This window comes from Artemia sp. Qi Xiang Cuo, chromosome 5 (genome assembly GCF_049724085.1).
Source record: "Artemia sp. Qi Xiang Cuo chromosome 5, ASM4972408v1, whole genome shotgun sequence".
NCBI lineage: Eukaryota > Metazoa > Arthropoda > Branchiopoda > Anostraca > Artemiidae > Artemia > Artemia sp. Qi Xiang Cuo.
The window spans coordinates 25,715,035-25,734,894 of record NC_142798.1 but is presented as its reverse complement, the minus strand read 5'-3'; the positions used below and the strand labels follow the sequence as shown (position 1 = coordinate 25,734,894).

General features: G+C 35.8%; 1 protein-coding gene across 5 annotated transcripts in view; it reads left to right on the top strand.

The window, feature by feature from the left end:
- The window catches only part of tna (Zinc finger MIZ domain-containing protein tonalli), a 172,212-nt gene that overhangs the window by 70,480 nt on the left and 81,872 nt on the right, over positions 1 to 19,860 (top strand). For 4 of the 5 annotated variants that reach the window (XM_089088789.1, XM_089088786.1, XM_089088787.1 and 1 more), the window contains exons 5-6: positions 14,174 to 14,419; positions 18,185 to 18,364. In XM_089088789.1, coding sequence (XP_088944915.1) covers positions 14,174 to 14,419; positions 18,185 to 18,364 — 426 coding nt within the window. Of the gene's footprint in view, positions 1 to 2,647; positions 2,793 to 14,173; positions 14,420 to 18,184; positions 18,365 to 19,860 lie in introns of those variants that run through there. The other variant, XM_089088790.1, reaches the window with a different exon arrangement.

Sequence of the window (19,860 nt, the reverse complement as noted above, 5' to 3'; positions counted from 1 at the left end):
AATTTATGCTTGCGCTTTAAATTTAGGAGTTTATCATAGGACAAGTTACCCTTAACTGTTTTTTTTTTCGTTATGCCACCCAAAAATGAAAGCAACATTTTTGTACAAAAATAAATATTTATTAGCTCTTTAAATACTGAAGGTTTAATCCTCACTTTATGAAAAAATGGTTTCGATGGGTTTGTATGAAACTGCTGCTATTGCTTCTAACAACCCACTGCAACCCCAAGCCGCATGATGCCAACACAGCTACGCACACTTCTTTTTCATCCCAATCTATTCAGAGCTTCAGTTTTTACCCGCTCGTTCAACCGCAAATGGATGACCAAAGAACGCAATCATCGCTATTTTGTCATCCATCGTCTGTAAAGCGTGGCCTATCCATCTTATCATCTCTTTCATTATAGCCCTAAGAAATGGGACTGAGCCCCATTTTTCGGAGAGCTTACTGTTTGATCTACGGCCAGTTAAGCTAGTGCCTAAAACTATCCTTTCACAATTTCTCCAGAAAACATCTTGGAAATTTTCCTCAGCCTTTCGAAGCGTCCATTGGTGATAGACGGACTTGACCAATGCCTCTAATATTCTAATCTTAATTCGCAGACTTATTATTACAAACTTTTTTCAAGTGCGATAAATGTACATTTTGGAAATCCAGGGGGGGGGGGTGGAAAGAAAAATAGGCTGCTTTCAAATGGGAAGGGATTTTTTTTAGGACGGTTTTCCAATAAATAAATAACCAGGTATTAAGAAAAGGTTTAAATGAAGTAATAGCTTCATGGGTGGGAGTGAAACTGCGAACATATTGGGGTGGAGGGTGTGTATGTGTAGCTGTTTTGGGGCTCAGTGGCTCGGTGCTGCAATGAGTTGTCAGTAATAGTTCCCACACCTCCTGCGGCATCCCTGACTGCTGCAGGGTTTAACATCTTGCAAATGTTCCTCAGCCTTTCGAAGCGTCCATGGGTGATAGACGGACTTGACCAATGCCGCGATCGTGGCCTCTAATATCTAACCTTAATTCGCAGACTTATTTTCCTCTTCTTACATTTTTTTTTCAAGTGCGACAAATGGTAGGGCGTATATTTTGGCAATCCAGGGGGGAGGGGGAGGTAGAAAGAAAAGTAGGCTGTTTTAACATGGGAAGGGATTTTTTTTTACGACGGGTTTCCAATAAATGAAGAACTAGGTATTAAGAAAAGGTTTAGATGAAATAAGAGCTTCATGGGAGGGAATGAAACTACGAACAGATTGAGGTGGAGGGGGTATATGTGTAGATGTTTTGGGGCTAAGTGGTTTGGTGCTGCAATGAGTCGTCTGTTGTAGCTTCCACACCTCCTGTGGCATCCCGTACTGCTGCAGGGTCTCCATATGCAAATTTTTGGCCTTATCTTTATATAAATTTTTTTACTAAACTACTGACTGTCGCGTTACATTTTTTATATAGTTCTCCAGGGCCGTATCCAGGGGGGGGGGGGTTACCCGGTTTGAACTCCCCCCCCCGAAATGTTTGTCTGACTCGTAAAAAAGTAACAAAAATTGATATAAACAAATTTTGTATGCGTTTTTTGAGATTTTTTTTTGTGTAACCCCCCTCCCGAATTTTGTCAGTAAAACCCTCCGAAAAGAAATCCTGGGTACGGCCTTGTAATTCTCCCATTGATAGGGACATCAATTCATGAAAATGTAGGGGGCAAGGATTAAATCTTTTATAGGAATACAAACAAGGGTGTTTACAAACAAGGGGGGGGGGGGAGGGATTTTTACAATTTCATCTAGTGAAAATACAAATAAAAGGTACCTTTTCAAAACCTGGAGGGTCAATCCCCCCTCAATGGGAATCCCTGTCCTCTTATGAGAACTTAAGGAAAGTCAGTTTTTTGGGAAATGGTTTGCAAATGGTGTAATCAACGAAAGTGGAAGACATCCTTCTTTTGAGGGAAACTATAAAATACGTAATATTTTCCTTCTTGGTTACATAATGGCTGTAAAAAGACATCTTTTTAAATACCCAAACTTCTTCTAATGATTTAGACCTCTTGTGGAAAAGAATCCTGATAATGACCCGGTATGTGCTTTTTTAGCTCAGGATTTTAATTGTATGCCTATTACCGGTTTCCCAACATTTTCCTTGGGGAACATGGAAAATTTAGTACACGGTACGGGGAATCCCCCTAGGTTTTTGTATGTTCAGGATCATAATTTAATTAAAGCTGTTTTGTTAGTAGGAGAAGTAAAGTCCCCAGTCGCATAAAAATAATCGGAAATAGTAAATAAGTTTTCTATTTTAACTACATGCTTTTTTAAAAGTAAATTTCGTTGCTACTTTCAACTACAGTTTCCTGGTATCAAATGGGAGGGAAAGTTATCGTGCCCATAAAGCGTAGATTCTTTATTTAAACTTTGATACAGTTAAGCATCTATTCGGTAATGGCATGCTTGTACTGAAAATGATGAAAATTGTCCTGCCCTGTTTAACAAGCAATTGTGCCTGTCGTTATGATTGTGCCAAGGTGTATAACGATAGCTTAAGGCTGCAATGCGCGAAGTTCCGATTTTTAGCCTCGGCAAAGTTGTGAAAACCACAAAATAATGCAGCGCATAGTTCTGATATCAGATTAGTGTTCACTTTCTTGGATGAGTTGCTAATGAAATACATCAGAGAGGTGATAATTTAGGTGACAAGACAATTTATGTGACTTGGGAGGGATTAAGTGACAAAGTATGTGATGACAGCAAAACAGAATATATTGGAAATGCTGCTCACAGAAGGATATAATAACAATAATGGAAGCGTAAGATACTTTGTCATTCTCTATGTTTATGCCTAAACGTATTCCTTGTATCTAAATTCATGCTGAGTCATTTTTATGTCAGACAAATCAATTTCTAGTACGTACACAAAAAACAGCTAGTGGACTTGATATTACCAAGTACGACCTGACAAGTTGTCTTCTAATAGATGGGTCATATGAAATTAAAATTTGGCCCTCGTTACTGGCCCGCCGATATCTATTTCCCCCATATTTTATCTGTGTAATTTTATTACTTTTTGGTTATGTTTTGCTATTATCACACCTGGGGAGTGCAGCTTAGCGGTGTCACGCCCATTAACAAGTTGTTTTCGTTGCAAGTTATAAGCAGCCTTTCAAATGTACTTCAAAAAGTATACGCTATTATGCGATTACTGATTCACCCTGAGTAGTTTTTAATATTTTACAGCATCCATATCAATATTTGACCTGCGACAGTCTAACCCGCCACCCAAAGGCGGTGTAAGAGTGAGGGATACCCTATCCCACCCAGAAAAGACGTAGCAATGATGCGCAGGATATACTTTTTGGCAGTTTGAAATTCAACTACTGTAGGATCCTCTGACACAGGGGGGAAGGAGGTACCTTTATGGATTAAAAAAATGCCTGCTTTTACCTATTTTGTTAAAATAAAACAAAAAGAACCCCACCACCTCCAATAGATTTTGAAAAATATATTTTGTTTCTTCATAAAAAAATTAAAAAAAGTCCATGCCCCACTCTCAATTTTTGTGAATTGGCGTCCCTGCTCTAGAACCCCCTCCCTAGAATTTTGGGTTTGTGCTCCTAAGAGAATATTTATATACATAAACAGTTCTAAAGCAGGAAGGTGACGTTGTTTAGACGAAACACTCCATGGTTGACTAATATTTGTACATATCGAAGTTGAACTTGCAAGTCTGTAGGGATGGGGCCTGGAGCCCCAGAATATCAGGCTTTTTTTTACAACTGTCCAGTATTTTCCTATTTTTTGCTTTTAATGCTATTCACCCCCCGCAGCATCTTTATAGGGGGGGGGGTATTTTCGTTCAAAACTGTTTTTTTTGTTATTTTCATTGAAAAAATGAAAAATTCCCCTTCTCAGATTCTGAAAAATACATTTTTGCCCACTTCCAATTTCTGTAAAATTACGTCACAGCCTTCACCCCCTCATCTTTTTTGGAAATAGATATTAGAGATGGATAGCGACAGTAGAATAAATATAAAATATGATGAATGGCAGTGGAGACTGGAATTGAGCAGATCCTTGCATGGGTGAAAAGTTCTATATGAGGAGTTGTTGTTGAACACGCTCTGTCCCTTAAATATAAGTAAATTAGTAAAGACACAATTGAAGGATACAAGAGTCCAAAGATCAGTAGAGGTATATTGCACGACAGAATCAGACAGGAATAAAACAAATTATTCATTAGATTCTCTATTCACTTTTCTTTTCAAATATAATAATTGTGCGGCTTCAATTCTGTCCCAGCCCCCTCCCCCTAATGGGTCCTGATATAGGGCTAGATCAGCAAACTTTTGTGTATAGCCTAGGGCTATATCTAGTCCTGTTAGGAGGGGGGGGGCTGAGATGCCATTGTGACGGTAATAGGAAAGAGCATTGAATGGAGACTCTTATAGTATATTTCTTTTTTTCTATCAAAACTTTTTTTCTACCAACGAAATTTGGAGGATGCTGAAAATCCCAGGGGAGGCTGGAATACTTTTACTTATATCCCTTAGGAAAAGAATTAACTCTTAACTCCCTTGCAAGGGCATATCCAGGATTTTTTCTTTGGGGGGTGGGGTACAAAAACCCTTTATCAAACGCATCAAACATTTGTTAAATGTAGTTTTGTTGCCTTTATACGTTCGGATGAAAACTTCGGTGAAGGGGATTCCAAACCTGGTAACCCAACCCGGGAGACGGCCTTGCTCCCCTGTATCATTCTTTGCTGTTAATTCGTATACAAGTATTTTCTTTTAATATGCTGAGCTGCTCACTCACTTTGCTAGAATTCGAATTCGCCACTACCGAATGCAAGCGATATCAGAAAGGTTTTCCCATAAAGCAAATTATATAAACTTCCATTGGGTTCGTATCGTTGTTTACTTGTCAGAGATGCCGTGCGCCGGAAGTCTATGTTACGGTGTTTTCAACTATAAGTATGACATCAGAGACTTAAAGCTACTATCGTATGACTTGGATTAAGCGTCGCAAAGAAAAAAAAAATCAAGTTACTCAATTGATTTCTAAAAGTAGAGCATATTTACCTTCAATGTTTCCTGCTGTCATCTCTCAATTATCAAAGAAAACTTTGAAGAGCACTAATGCCGGCTTGTAACATGAAGGCGGTAAAGGCGTTTAAGCTTTTTACCTGTTTTTTTTTACCTTAAATCGCTGATTAACAAGTAAACTAGTGAATAAACGGTAATTAATGGTAACTTTTTCATCAGTAAAACTTGTTTACCCGAACATATCTGTTCATGTTTTTTTTTTAGGAATTGGAAAGGGTAATGTTCATATTATCATAGCCGTTTGGTATACACAATCCTGTTTTGTGTCGTGAAATAAAAACGAACGTTTTGTAGAAAACTATAATCGCTCCTGTTTGAGATTAAATAAAAAAAAAAGTTTTTTTTAACTGAAAGTAAGGAACGACGTTAAAACTTAAAACGAACAGAAATTATTCGGTATATGAAAGGGACTGTCCCCTCCTCAACGCCTCGCTCTTTACGCTAAAGTTTTTTATTGTTTTAAAAAAATAGAGTCGTGAGAAAGTCAAACTTTAGCGTAAAGAGCGAGGCGTTGAGGAGGGGACAGCCCCTTTCATATACGGAATAATTTCTGTTTGTTTTAAGTTTTAACGTCGTTCCTTAGTTTCAGTAAAAAAAAACTTGTTTTTTATTTATTTAATTTTTGAACGTTTTTGAATTAATGCAGGTTTTGATTTTGGCTCACCGTACATGAATAATTACAAAAAAAATTTCATATTAATTTTACTTTTATTTGGTTAAATGGCTTTCTCGAAAGTTGTTTAATTTTATTTACAAACGTTTTTATTAGTAATAAATATACGTAACTTACGAATTAACCTACGTAACGAACTTCTATATTCATATATTTTATTACGTATATTAGGGGATTCGCCACCTAGTCAATACCTTGCTCTTTAAGCTAAAGTTCGAATTTTTTTCCAATTGTTTAAAAATGACCTCTTAATCACAAAGGCCGTTAATTAGAATAAACAGCTCTCATGAAAGTACTAAAAAAAATTTGGCTTAAAGAGCGAGGTATTGACTAGGGGTCGAACCCAATCAAATAAATAAAAATTTCTATTCGTTTTAATTTTTGATATTGCTCCTTACTTTCAGTTGAAAATCTAGTTTTTTTTATTTAATTTCTTATCTTTTTTTAAATAATGCTGGGAAATCCGGCGCTCCCTTCATAGTAATGTCCCTTCCCCCATGAAAAATTTATTCATGGAAAGATCCTCCCAAATAAAAACTCAATCGTAAATTTTGATGGGTAAGACTAAACTTGATGAAACTTATATATTTGAAATCAGCATTAAAATCTTATTCTTTTGATGTATATATTGGTAGAAAAATTCCGTTTTTTAGACTTTCGGTTACCATTGAGCCGGGTCACTCCTTACCTACAGTTCGTTACTACGAACTGTTTGACTAATTTAGGCACACATGTGAGAGTTCATCAGAAAATAACAAAATCTTAGCTTATTTCAAACTGAAGTTTATTAAACTTAAATTTATTATATTGTATTTAAATATATTGTATTATACAGTTATTTAAAGTTAATTATAAGAGAGAATTAAAGCCTAAAGCCAGGGACGTAATTTGCTAGGAGGCAGGGAGCATCTGCCCCTCCCAGACCCCAGTTTGCCCACCCCCCAGACCCCAGTTTGCCCCCCAGCTGAAATTTAGTTTCTCCAAAAATCTTGTCAAAACCAAAATAAGCCTGCTTAATTCAAGCATTCACAGAAATGGGTCAGTTTTCTTTAGTATATTATTGCTTTTTTTTTGTTACTATATGGCTCATTTTTCAGTTTCCCTTGATTTCACTTTCACTTTCACTTGATTTGTCATTTTCACTTGATTTGGGAAAATTGGCTCCAACTTTGCTCCCCCCTCCCCCCCAGGACTTTGACAATATTACGCCACTGCCTGTAACAAGTAGAAATAAAGTCTAATATGAAAGTAATAGATGTTACCACAAAAGAGAGCAGAGTTGCCATCTTAAGTCCCCTAAAGTACAGGGCGTTTTTTGAACTTACTAAAAGCTAAACCGATCGCCTCAATACTTACCAGTTGATGTTTTAAATTCTTAATTAGGCATCAATTTTGTGTACTTTTGAATCAAATCGAAATAAAAGGAAAGTTATTGGCGAAAACAATGTCCATTTTTTTCTGTAAACTTTTTTTTTCCTTTATCTTGCCAAAAACGAAAACGCTATTCGGAACATATATCGTTTTCAGTGAAGTGCAAATGACATTCAGCCACTAAGGGGCTTAACGGGCAGTGGCATAATTGCGTCAAAATCCTGTGAGGGGGGAAGTTGGAGTCAATTTTCCCAAATCAAGTGAAAATGACAGTAAAAACTAAAAAATAAGCTACTTGGTATCATAAAGGTACTATTTAGCATTATAAAAGTACTATAAAAGTACTTTTTAGTACTATAAAGGTAAATATATACTAAAAACACTGATCTGTTTCTGTTAATACTTGAATTATGCAGGTTTATCTTAGTTTTTACAAGATTTTGGAAGAAACTAAATTTCAGATGGGGAGCAAGCTGGGGTCTGGGGGGCAAACAAAAGTCTGGGAGGGGCAGTAAGAACTAACATTCTACTGATTCTTTCTTAGTGAATTATTTATTCATTATTTTTTTATCATCAGCTATTTTATTAATTATTTATTCATTAATCATCTATAATTTATTTATTCATTAATAGTATTTGTGTTCATTCGTTCCCAGTTTGATGGATTCTAAGACTTTAGTTCGCTTGTTTTGGTTTTAATATCGATTTCTACTTTCCGCTCAATTTTTTTTTTTGTCTGAGAAACTGTTTTAATTTCTTAATTAAAAACAGAAAGTAATTCCTCGATTAATTTATAGAAAATCCTTTAATAAATTTACAGAAAATAATTTCTTAATTAATTGCTTTTTTTTTAATTTAACGAACAGAAATTTCTGTTCGTTTTTAATTGACATAGTTTATTATCTATTAACTATAATTCTTGCTTAAACAAGCAGCCCATCTTTCATCTAAAATGCTGGCTAAGGGAGTTGAGGTATTCCTGGGGCTGTTTATCCACTCTGTACCTGGAAATATTTGTACAATTGTGATTGAAACAAGATGTAATATAACCTTTTGACCTTCCCATTGACGTTTAGTAGACACAAAGCTGTTATATAAAGCAATGTAACATTTTTCAAAGTAGGACGTTAATTTTTGTTCTAAACTGGAGAAAAGTTTGCAGGCATACACTCGAGAGTTTATTCTAAAATAGTAAAACTTATTTGGAGGAGGGGGATACAAGTTAAAAAAAATGGGTAAATCGTATGGAAACATAGGAATTATAGTGAAAATGATAAAAATCTTGTATTACGTTTTGGGGGGAGGGCCCAAGGCTAAAGGTGCTTTCGCATATGGTTTCATTCAAATAACCTTTGTCAAGAAATAAATATTGGGGTAGCATAGTCTTAGGACAAATGTAGAGATAAAAAAAAAAAAGCTTCGTGCTCTCTGTTGTAGGCATACACGAATTGATACTTTCCCATTATATGGGCAGGACCTCTAGGGTTAACCGCTGTAGAGTAGGCAATGATAAAACCCATTTTTGACATGTTAACCGCAATAGACTAGGCAATGATAGCGTGGTTTGCTTTGCGTATATGATATTAAACTGTGTTTTTTTGGCGTTTAGGGGGGGGGGGAGGTACCTAGGTTAGGTTAGGTTACGTATTGAATATATGTTATGCTTTGCCCCCCCCCCCCTAATGTGCAAATATATAGCCCAAATTTGTTTATAAACTATTATATTCAACCTATTTTATTTTATTCATCAGCGTTAGCCAAACTTGACTTTTTAGAAAGGCCCATATAATGGAAAAGTACACACGAATTTGTACCTCCAACTCTGTCCGTTGTGGCTCCAAGCATGAACCAGGTTTTGCATACACTGTAAAAAAAAATTGTTTGTAATGTTTATCGGTACTACTGCATTAAATGGACACTTTTATATACTGTTTATGGAGTGTCAAACGGGAGATGCTACAGATACCCGGTACTAAAACAGTTGTTAGAGTTGAATTGAGTGAAACGGGTAATCGAATATGAATGTTAAAATTACAATTTGGGATTTGCCATTTGTGTAATTCTTATAATTTTGTTCATATACCAATATAACCGGGTATCTGTCTCTGGTTAGGTTACATATTTAATTTATGGTATGCCTTACCCCCCCCCCCCCTAGTGTGCAAATATATAGCCCAAATTTGTTTATAAACTGCTATTATATTCATCCTATTTTATTTTATTTTATTTCATTAGCATTAACCAAACTTGACTTCTTTAGCAGTATATAGAAGTGTCCGTATAATGCACCAGTAGCCTACCTGTTTATCAACAGCAAAATTGAAATTTCATCAGCTTAATTTGAATATTAGAGACCATTTTGTAACTCCATTATCATTATTGAATATCCAATCTGTTGAGAAACAAAAATGTTGGATTCCCGTACTCAAACTGAATTTTCAAACAAAACATGTTGGATTTTAAGATCCTTATTAGATTTCCATCTTGTTTGACGGATTTTATGTTCTTTAATTAGATTTTCATTGCTATCGTTGTTCAATTTATTAGGCCTACAATCTTGTCGAATAATAAACTAGTTGGATGTTCTAACAGCTGCCAGGAATGGTCATCAATGACCAGTTTCAGATACAAGCCCAAACAGGTCCTTATCCTGCTCAGAGGCAGACTTTTCCACTCATCATATATTTTAGTGGAATCGTCGGTTTCCAGCGAAACCCAGAAATCGTCCCATAAACCGTAAAGTACGATATTAACATTTAATAAGTCCGAACTTAGTTTTTATTTTGAAAAGGCCAAAAAAGATTGTTTCTCTTTTATTAATACACTGTAACTATTCCATAAGCCATTAATAATTAAAAAATTTCTATGATATTTTTTCATTTCTCCAGAATATTAATTATAAGCTAAAAATGTTTGTACATAAAGTTATGCATTTTCATAAGAACATTTGTACAGAAATTTACTTTAAATGGCACCATAGTCAAATCCAATATGATATTCTAGAGATTTCAATCTACTGTTGAAGTCCAAAACATTTTGATTAATATAACTATTTGCGTAAAAAATTATGTTTTTTCTACTGAAAAGTGCATAAATCTTAATACTTTCAATAATCTGTAGGAATTCAAAAAGCAAGTCACAATTCCAACAGAAAAATTGGATTTTTTTTTACTAGTTTGAATTCAATAAGCATGTCACAATTCCAACAGAAAAATTGAATTTTTTTGACTTGTTTGAATTCGAGCAAAATATTTTGTTGGAAATCAATATTTTTTTTTTTACAGTGTATGTCTCTCTGATTATGCATGGGTTTGAACTCGCTCCTTGAAGCTAAGGTTCTGCAGAGTCGGATAAGAATATGTCAACTGGTAATCGAAACCAAAATATGACATGTGTCATTACTATTCCTGATTATTCGTAACTTTTTATTAACCAATTTTGTGTAAATATACCTCTTAATTAACCTCTTTTCAGGGTTAAGACATCGTCTATTTTAATTCTGTAAACTTAGATGTAAACGAATGTTTTCTTTGAGAAGACGAATTTCACTTCCAATTCAGTATTTTATCTTTTTGACGAAAATGACACCTTCTTCTATTTCGGTGGAGCAAATACGCCTAAGTGGTAACAATGCCCAAGACCAAGGCCGTATCCAGGGGGTTAGGGAGATTGACCCCCCCCCCCGAAATATTTGTCCAAAATGAATATAAACACATTTTTGATGTGCTTTTTAAAGTTTCTTTTACCCCCCCCCCCCCACCAAAAAATCTTTTGTACCACCCCCCCCCCAAAAAAAAGACCTGGATACGGCCCTGTCCAAAAAACCCCGAATTTTGTGGGTTTTGCCATTTTTTTTATGGTTCATAAAAATTTGCATTTAATTGACCATGTTATTTTGCCTTTTTGAAAAGTTTGCAATACTTCAAAAGAACACCCCTCTCCCCACAGTTGATTCTTGCGTATCCATCTGTAGTGATTTAACCATTAGCCAAGACGGAATTACATTGATGGTTTTTTTAACGTCATAAAACATACAGTTTTATTCCCTTTTCCTTGCTCTATGACACCTCTTGAACATAATTTAGTTGTGCCGTAAGACTTGCTCACCCACAAAACTGTCGTACGTATACCTTCACATTAGCTAAATATTCTATCTTACGTTGCATGTTGTAAGTTAATTATACAAAAAGAATACTCTGGATAATAATGTTTTCTACGAGACAAGGGTGCAACAAGCAATTGGCTTTAGTCTTTTGTGCCAGGAAAGGTTAAATACTCTCGAAAAATTAAAGCTTGGCGAAGGAGAAGGTATTACAGACTCGTCGACTCCTAGGTACTGTCTTAGTTTGAGCTAGAATTTATGAGGATTACACGCCGCACGAATAAAATAAACTGGTTATCCTTGGCACAGTCAGATCAGGTTGAAACCCCTGACCCTTAAAGTTGGAATATGCTAGTATGTATCGTTGAACATGTAACCCGGACCATTAAAGCTAGGTCCCAAGGGTATTTATAGCTCAATCTATTAATCCTGGAGGGACCCATAATGTCTACTATAGAGTTTCATTTTCACTTGTGCAACACACCCTCCTCACCCCCTAATATGGGGTTATTTCTGCACCCATGTATGTATGCAGGAATTCGTTTTTGAGGGGGTAAATATTTTGGGGAGAGGCCAGATTCCAAAAAAAGACTAAGCACATTATAATAATAATAATAATTTATTTATAACCCACTTTTATACAAAACAAGCGGAGTAAAGTACACTAAAAAGGAAAAAAAAATCAAATACGCAGAAACAAAAATAACTTAAACCTTAATCACTGACAAAAAACACACGGATAATATTATGGTTTGGGCCAAGGGACACAAAGGCATGTCTTGTTAAATTATTACTAAGTAATTCAAACGATTTGATAATTTTGGTAGCACCCTACTTCTCAATAATGCATGTATTACGATATGAAGTGGGAAGGTACAATAAAATTTGCAATATCTAAAATAAGCGATACGCATCTGAGGCAAACCGTTCTTATTCAATAACAAATACATTCCAATTAAAAACAAGACAAAATGGTCACAATATGCGGAATACATTTTTGCTAAATCTTGGCGTGAATATTTTCTACAGTTAGGGACAATTTTGCGCATATCCGATCTTCAACTTTTCTTTACATCTCTCGAAAATTGAAGTCACAAAAAAGTGAGTATAAAACGAATACCAGTTCCTAACAACTGTAAACTCGCAACAGTGCGAATTACTGAGGATCCAGAGAACAAATTATGAGCAGATGACCTGGGATTGAAAACTAAATATTTGCATTTGTCAAAATTCAAAAACAGACCAACATCCCGAAACATCATAGAAATACGTTGCACCGATAATGCCAAAATAGACTTGGTTCGGCTTAAAACTAGCAGGTCGTCCGCATACGCAATATAAGGCACGTCCAATAAAATTATAAAAATACGAAGGCGTGATCCTTAACACAACATTTTTAGTGCAAGCATTAAATAGATATGGTGATATAACACTAACTTGCTGTAGTCAATTTTGAAATGGTATGTTAATACAGTGCCTTCTGCCTAATTTCAAATAAAGATACGAATTGTTACACCAAAATTTAAGTACATTTATGACAGAAGGGTTCGCTCCAAACTCTGACAAAGAGTGACAAATTATGCAAAAAATATTAGAAGATTTTTTCGTGTAGGGGAAAGGCACGTGCTCTAAGCCCCCTTTCCTTTGTAGTAATTGCACATATTCGATGTTGCGTTTGGAGAAACGGCGTGGCCCAAAAAAAAACAATTTATCTTTTACCACACAGACCTGAATCGATCTTAGAAATATTTATCAAGTTTATAATACAAGTCTCTTTTGAACCATAATTTGCAAGCTTAAACTGTTCTTGATTTTAATTGTTAGTGGAGAATTGCCAAACATCAGTTGTTCAATTTAGCCATATACCGAATATAATAGAAACCCAACGAAGATATGACAGAGAAAATTTAATGTAGCTAGATAGATGGCAGAATTGTTTGTGTACTTTAACCCTTAAAGAAAGTTAGGTGAAGAATGTGCTACAAATTGCAATTGCCGAACTTTTAGTTTTCAGGAATACAAAAAAAGTTTTTACGGTACTTATGCATTTTATATATAACACATCGCTATAGACTTTACAAGGAAACCAGACACGAAAGCAGATAAACGGGTACTTGCTAGATAAATTCATGGCAAAGCGTGGTTTCTCATTCAGTTTACAATATTTAAACGATTGTTTTTCGGTATTTGGGGGGAGGGGAGGTACCTAGGTTAGGTTAGGTTACGTATTTAATATATGCTATGCTTACAGCCCCCCCCCCCCTGATGTGCAAATATATAGCCCAAATTCGTTTCTTAAACTATCATATTTTCACCCTATGTAATTTTATTTCATTAGCATTAATCAAACTTGACTTCTTTCGTGTATAGCTCCGTGTTATATATAATGCATAAGTACTGTTTTTACATTTTCAGACATTTTTTTAATCTTCAAAGGAGAAATGGGACCCCAGTGTTTGTACTTACGGCAAGATGGCTAACATCATGTTTTTGTTAGTTAAATTGAAATTGCAGTAAATCTTTAACTGAGGATGATGTCTTATTCGAAAAATGTTCATAACAAGTTGCACTTTTTATCTTATTTTTCCTTTCCAACCGCTGAATTTTTTGCATCCGCATTTGAGAAATTTATTTTCACTTGAGGTTTCGAACAAAGTTCTTTTAAATTTGATCATCTTGTCATGATCTGTTCTTGTGTTAATGACAGTGCGATTTACGAGGTATCCAAAAAGTCCCGTACACAGACAAATAAAAATGCTGTAATGTCACTAATGATTATAGTGATTTATTATTACAATTAGCGCTTTCCACCCAAAATAAATTAGTTGTAATCACTACTAATATCAATTTATTACTTCTTAAATGACCAATGGGACTATCAGAATACCTTGTATATATTCGCAACGAGTTGTCATAATAATGTCATATATTATTTTTTAGGTTGGTATGCAAGGAGGTATGCAACCTTCTCAGGGGCAGCAGTTTGGTAGTCAGTATAATCCGATGACTCGTGGACCCTCAATGGGTATGGGCGGTATGAATCACATGAACAATATCAACTCCATGAATAGTGTCAACATGAATGGATTCAACGGAGCAGTTCCAATGAACGGTATGACACCTATGCCCGGAATGGTGAACGGAATGCCTACAGTTAATGGAGGAATGGGGAAAATGCAAATGCAGGTAACTATGGTTTACTACTATAGGAAAGAAGCGGAGAACATATTTATCCCCATCCTGGCTAAAGACTTGCGACATAAATTCAGCCGCTTCAAATAAGCAAATTGTTAATTACTTTGAAGCTGAAAGGACTTGTTTTTAAAAGAAAAGAATTTTGGGAACCGGTTAGCTGTAGTGTCATTGTAAGGCTTTGCCTGGGAAGTATCAATGAGGCTCAACGCAAGCAAAAATCTAGTCATACAGAATGTGGTTTCCAAACAACTGGTCAGTGGGACAACTGATCATGCTCCCATCCAGGAGCGGAACTTCCTATGGGGTAGGGGGTGGGCAACTGCCCCTCCCAGACCTCTCCCCCAACTGACCTCTCCCCCAGACCCTAGTTTGACTCCCAATCTGAAATTTAGTTTCTTCAAGAATCTTGTCAAAACTAAGATAAACCTGCACAATTAAAGCATCCATAGAAATGAGTCCGTTTTCTTTAGTATATAATTTCTCTTATGGCACTATATTGATGATATTTCTGTTTTCACTGTCATTTTTACTTGTTTTGGAAAAATTTGGTCCAACTTTGCCCCCCCCCCCCCATAATTTTGACGAAATTACGCCACTACTCCCATCACCTCGTTGCTGTCTTCTACGATCCTCTTAAAAGGACATGTCTTCTGATATCATCGCCGGGGCCTTGTCTTCTATTTTTTAAAATAGTTCGCGGAGTCGCTTCCATCTGTAATGACGAGTTTCCGCCATGAGGGTTTTCTTCATCAGTTCTGCTGCGCTGGCTTCTGCGTGTGTTAAATGTTTTGCGAATTGGGCTTTGTCAACTTAAATTGTATTTCCAATCAACTCCCTACCTAATTTCTATCTTTGACAAACTAGTCTAATTTTGATACTTGTCATTATATGAATAATTTCATATTATCATGACTAGCATGAGTGCTAGACATTTTCTGGTGGATTGAAATATTTCTTTTTCGGTGGGAGCTTTGCTATATGTTTGCTATTCCTAACATACATGTTCTTGTTCATATAAAGAACGAGTCACAACATAACTTTACGAGAGGGGGAGAGACATTCCATGAGTTGATGTCTTCTAATGGGCTACTGACCCGGGTAGTTCAGCACGGGCTCACTAGTATATAAAAATAAAACAAAATGTAAAAATAGCATAGTATTTTTTTGAATAATTTCAGTCAATATTGGAACGAGATATATAAAGCTATGTTGGGTATTTATTTTAAGCCCAAACAAACCCAACATAAAATTATATTGGGTAGATTTTTTAGGTAGAAATCCTGAAAAATTTAGTCTTATTTCATCTTTTAAGAAGTAAATAGGCCTCTGCCAATGTAACCAGTTGGGTAAATTCTTGCTGGCTCTCATAAACACAATATCTCATTTTCACAAAAAGTCTGAGGTCCCTTAGTTTGGGCATGACAATATACTGTGCTTTTTCTTCGTGATCTAGATTTAACCGCATCGTGAATGTTATTGTCAAAGTGCTCCATATCCCGCTATATTCAATAAGTTGTTTAATCCGGGTAGTTATGTCGTGAATAGCCTATGGAAATGTTTCCTCGCCTCTTCTGCGCTTCTTTAAACTTTCATCTGGATTTTGTTTCTCTCAATGAGTGAAATTGTCAGTACAGCTACGCCGCCGCGTCAACAAGAGAGCTAATGTTTGGGTTCATCGACCAAGTAATTTAGCTGATTCTGTCATGGCCGGATTTGACAAGAAGAAATCTTCTGCGAGAAACCCGGCTTGATTTAGCCTTTTTCAATGGAGCGACACTGTCACACGCTTGCTTCGATTTCTTTTCGTGTCGTGCTTTCTCTTCCAATTTGGGTGGCCTTTACGTGCTTAAACATGCTATTTTGCAAAAAAAAAATTCAAAAAAACTTTTTTCTTTTGTTCAAATTTTCATGCTTGCTCCTAAATGTTATCATTTTCCTTGTAGGAAAAATAAGGTCATACTTGTCAGCTTTTGCATTTCAGGAGTTGTGAAGCATTAAGAATATATGAATAAAACAGTGTTTATCAGCTTAGCTTTAAAATCTCTTTTAAATTAAGAGAGTAATATCTGTCGTCTAGGGGATCTCCACCAGAGCATGCACAAACTCACTCATGGACAAGGCCGTATCCAGGGGAAGGGTTACCGGGTTTGAACCCAATTTTTCTCCGACTCGTAAAAAGTAACAAACAAATTTTGGTACATTGAATTGTGATCCATTTTGTAAAGTTTTTGTTGTAACCCCTCCCCCCATGAACTACTGGATACGGCCTTGGTCTTGTGTATGCTAGAAATAGTATCTTGAGATTATATTCCAAGTGAATTTGTAGAAATAGTTCAAATCTTATATTTTATGTATATATACATATATATATATATATATATATATATATATATATATATATATATATATATATATATATATATATATATATATATATATATATATATATATATATATATATAAACGATCAACTGAAGTAAGGATTTCCCTGGAGTACTTTTACAGTCAGATTTGGTAGATTTTCGATGCTCCAAAAGAGCATTTATTTTTTTGTGCCTGATGGCAAGCGAGTATTTCTTATTAGAAACAATTTATACAGTCTGTTCAATCATTAAAAATGTGACGAATTTTATACTTAGCTCGTTAAATATGTCCTGTTTTGTCTCAGGGCGGGTGGATCAAGGTAAAACTCAGGATTTTCTTTTTGGTTGGGAGGGGAGTAAAGGGAACATTTTTCTTCCTTTTTCCTGCTCGTCTGATTGCCTATTTAACAGCCTATGCTACATAACGGCATCGGCTAAGTATAGTGCAGCCATACTTAGCTGCACTACGCGTACACCCATTATTGTAACCTTGTTCGAATTCTTTTATTCTCTTTCCCACGGGGATTTGAAGTTGAGAGAAAACACTTTCTGCTTTTGCTATTTCATTTTCTACATTTTCCGTACAACATCCATAAAAACAGCACTTAAGACTAATATAAATACGGTTCAAGAAGATTTGGAAATTTACTAGCGAATTTTGACATTTAACGTCTTATGTTTTTCATGGTTTCAAAGTTTTGCTATTTCAGCGGCACCTTGTACCTCTTTTAATTTTTTTTTCCTCCTCTGTGAAAATCGCCTACTGTGACGACAGACGTGCGTAATGCTGCGGAATGTCAAAATGAATTTTAGCATTCTATAGAGGCCAGGCATTTCATCTGTTCTGATACTTATTTACCGAGCTATGTTTGTTATTCGACATAACCTGTGGGAAAACCTGCCAACAGAAATTCCGAATTTTTTTTCTGTTGGTTATCTCCCGGGGATTTTGAATGTAAACACCGTAGAAAGGCAACAAGTACGGGTGCGCTTTCGGTAAGTTGTAAACCCATTTGGGAGCTTTTAAGCAGTTAAGGGACTTGCCTCCTTTTCCCCTTGTCTAAATTAGCCTTTAATGCCGCGCTTTGATGCCGCGCTAAATACTTTAATGCCGCGCTCTTGATTGTCATCATGTCTTAAGAAAGATAGATTAAGGGGCAATTCTTCAACGATGAAAGAATCAATATATTCTTCTCCTTTGTCCTGTTATAGGAGTTATTATCAATCTTTTAAACCGCAAAGGAGATTTTGGGAGATTTAGAGCCATTTTTACGCAACAAATTCCAATTTCGAGAAAGATTGTTTGTTTGGGAAATTCTGCTAGGTATCATTTGAATCTGAACCCTAATACGGTAATTTTTGTGGTATCATTTGTGCAAATATATTTTTTCAGGATTCTTTTGGTCCCCAGGGGGGACAAGGTCAAAATATGAATGCTGGAATGTATAGAGGTCGTAGTGCTCCATATCCAAATCCTGCAGCACACATGACGTCAAAACGACAACAACAGGGCGTTTGTGGACCTATGCCAAACAATATTCCTGGTGGTTTTATTGGTGGACCAAATCCTCAGGTATTTATTATTTTATAAGCCTTTTTGACAGTTCTTATAGAACACTATATTTGTCTTTTTGGGTTTAATATCAAAGATTAAGCCTTGAAATTCTACCCACTTTCGGGATCCAATTGAGCTGAAATTTTCATAGGCATTGATTTTGGGTGGCAATGTATGAAGCAATCGTAACTAACTGATAGTAACGAATTAGTTCATTAGTTTGAATTAACAATCTATGTGTATAGGCCTTTAGATGTTGCTGCGTCGACTCTGATAACCCGTTTACAAATGATGGGAAGGAAAGGAAGGAAGATCGCTTAAAGGAAAATAAGGCATGATCTCACGATATCACGTGATATCCAATTTTGTAGAGTTTTATCACATAATATTCACAAAGTTGGTATTTTATCGTAAAGTTATCGTAAAGTTGGGACTCCGATCAGAAGAATATTTCGGGAGGGGCGGAGACTGATTCATCGGAAAGTAAATTTCAGGACAGTGATTTTTTTTTCAAAATTTCCGGGACCGTTCTTCAGACTGATCTTAGGGGATTTTCTACCTACTCCGCTCTCTATAAACAGATGTCTTTAAAATGAAATTGCACGTCACAATTAAACTTTCAAGTATTACTGTGCAGGCGTGTACACATGATTTTTTTGGGGGTGTGGGTGGGGACATAAAATATTTTATAATTTGAATAAGAAGGGTAAAAAAATCACGAAAATTTTGGATTCCGGGGAGTCCCAGCCCCTACCCCCACTCCCACTGTGTATGTCCCTGTTACAGCGCTCCTAAATTTGTGTTGCTAATGCCTCGTATGATTTAGTGATGTTTGAAAAGATGACTTTTAAAGTATCAAAGTTATAGGGGATTTTCGACTAACAAGTCTTGAATATAGCGAATATTTTGGGGAGCAACACAGGCCAAAAAGGTAAATACTCCTGGATGGCGGGACGACAATTTTGTACCATGATAATAATCCTTCTATAGAACAGATGCTATTTGGATCATGCCCGTTTTATACAGTGATTAGGAATAACAATTAGTCCACTTCTATTTTTTTAACAAATATTTCAACTGTTTGTGAGAAATTTCCAAAGGTCGAGCTTCACCTCAGTCCAGTGCAAAATTCCTTAAATGCTGGATTTGTGTATATGTTTACTCAAGACCGTACCCAGAGGGGGGTTAGGGGGGTTTTAACCCCCCCCCCCACCCCTGAAATGCTTGTTTGACACGTAAAAACGTAAAAAATAAATATAAACAAATTTTGTTTGCATTTTTGAGTTTTTTTTGTGTATACCCCCCCCCCACTCCCTAAAATTTGTTTTTGTGTTAAACCCCCTCCGAAAAAAATTCTGTGTACGGCCTTGTGCTTACTTATATTTTTTTTTTCCATTCTTAATAACAACCTTTTTCATGGCAGAATCTTCCTGTACTGGATTGAAAATCAAAAGGGATCTGTTATCAAAATATTTTAGAAAATTTACCTTATTACCCATCCCCCTAAAAAAATT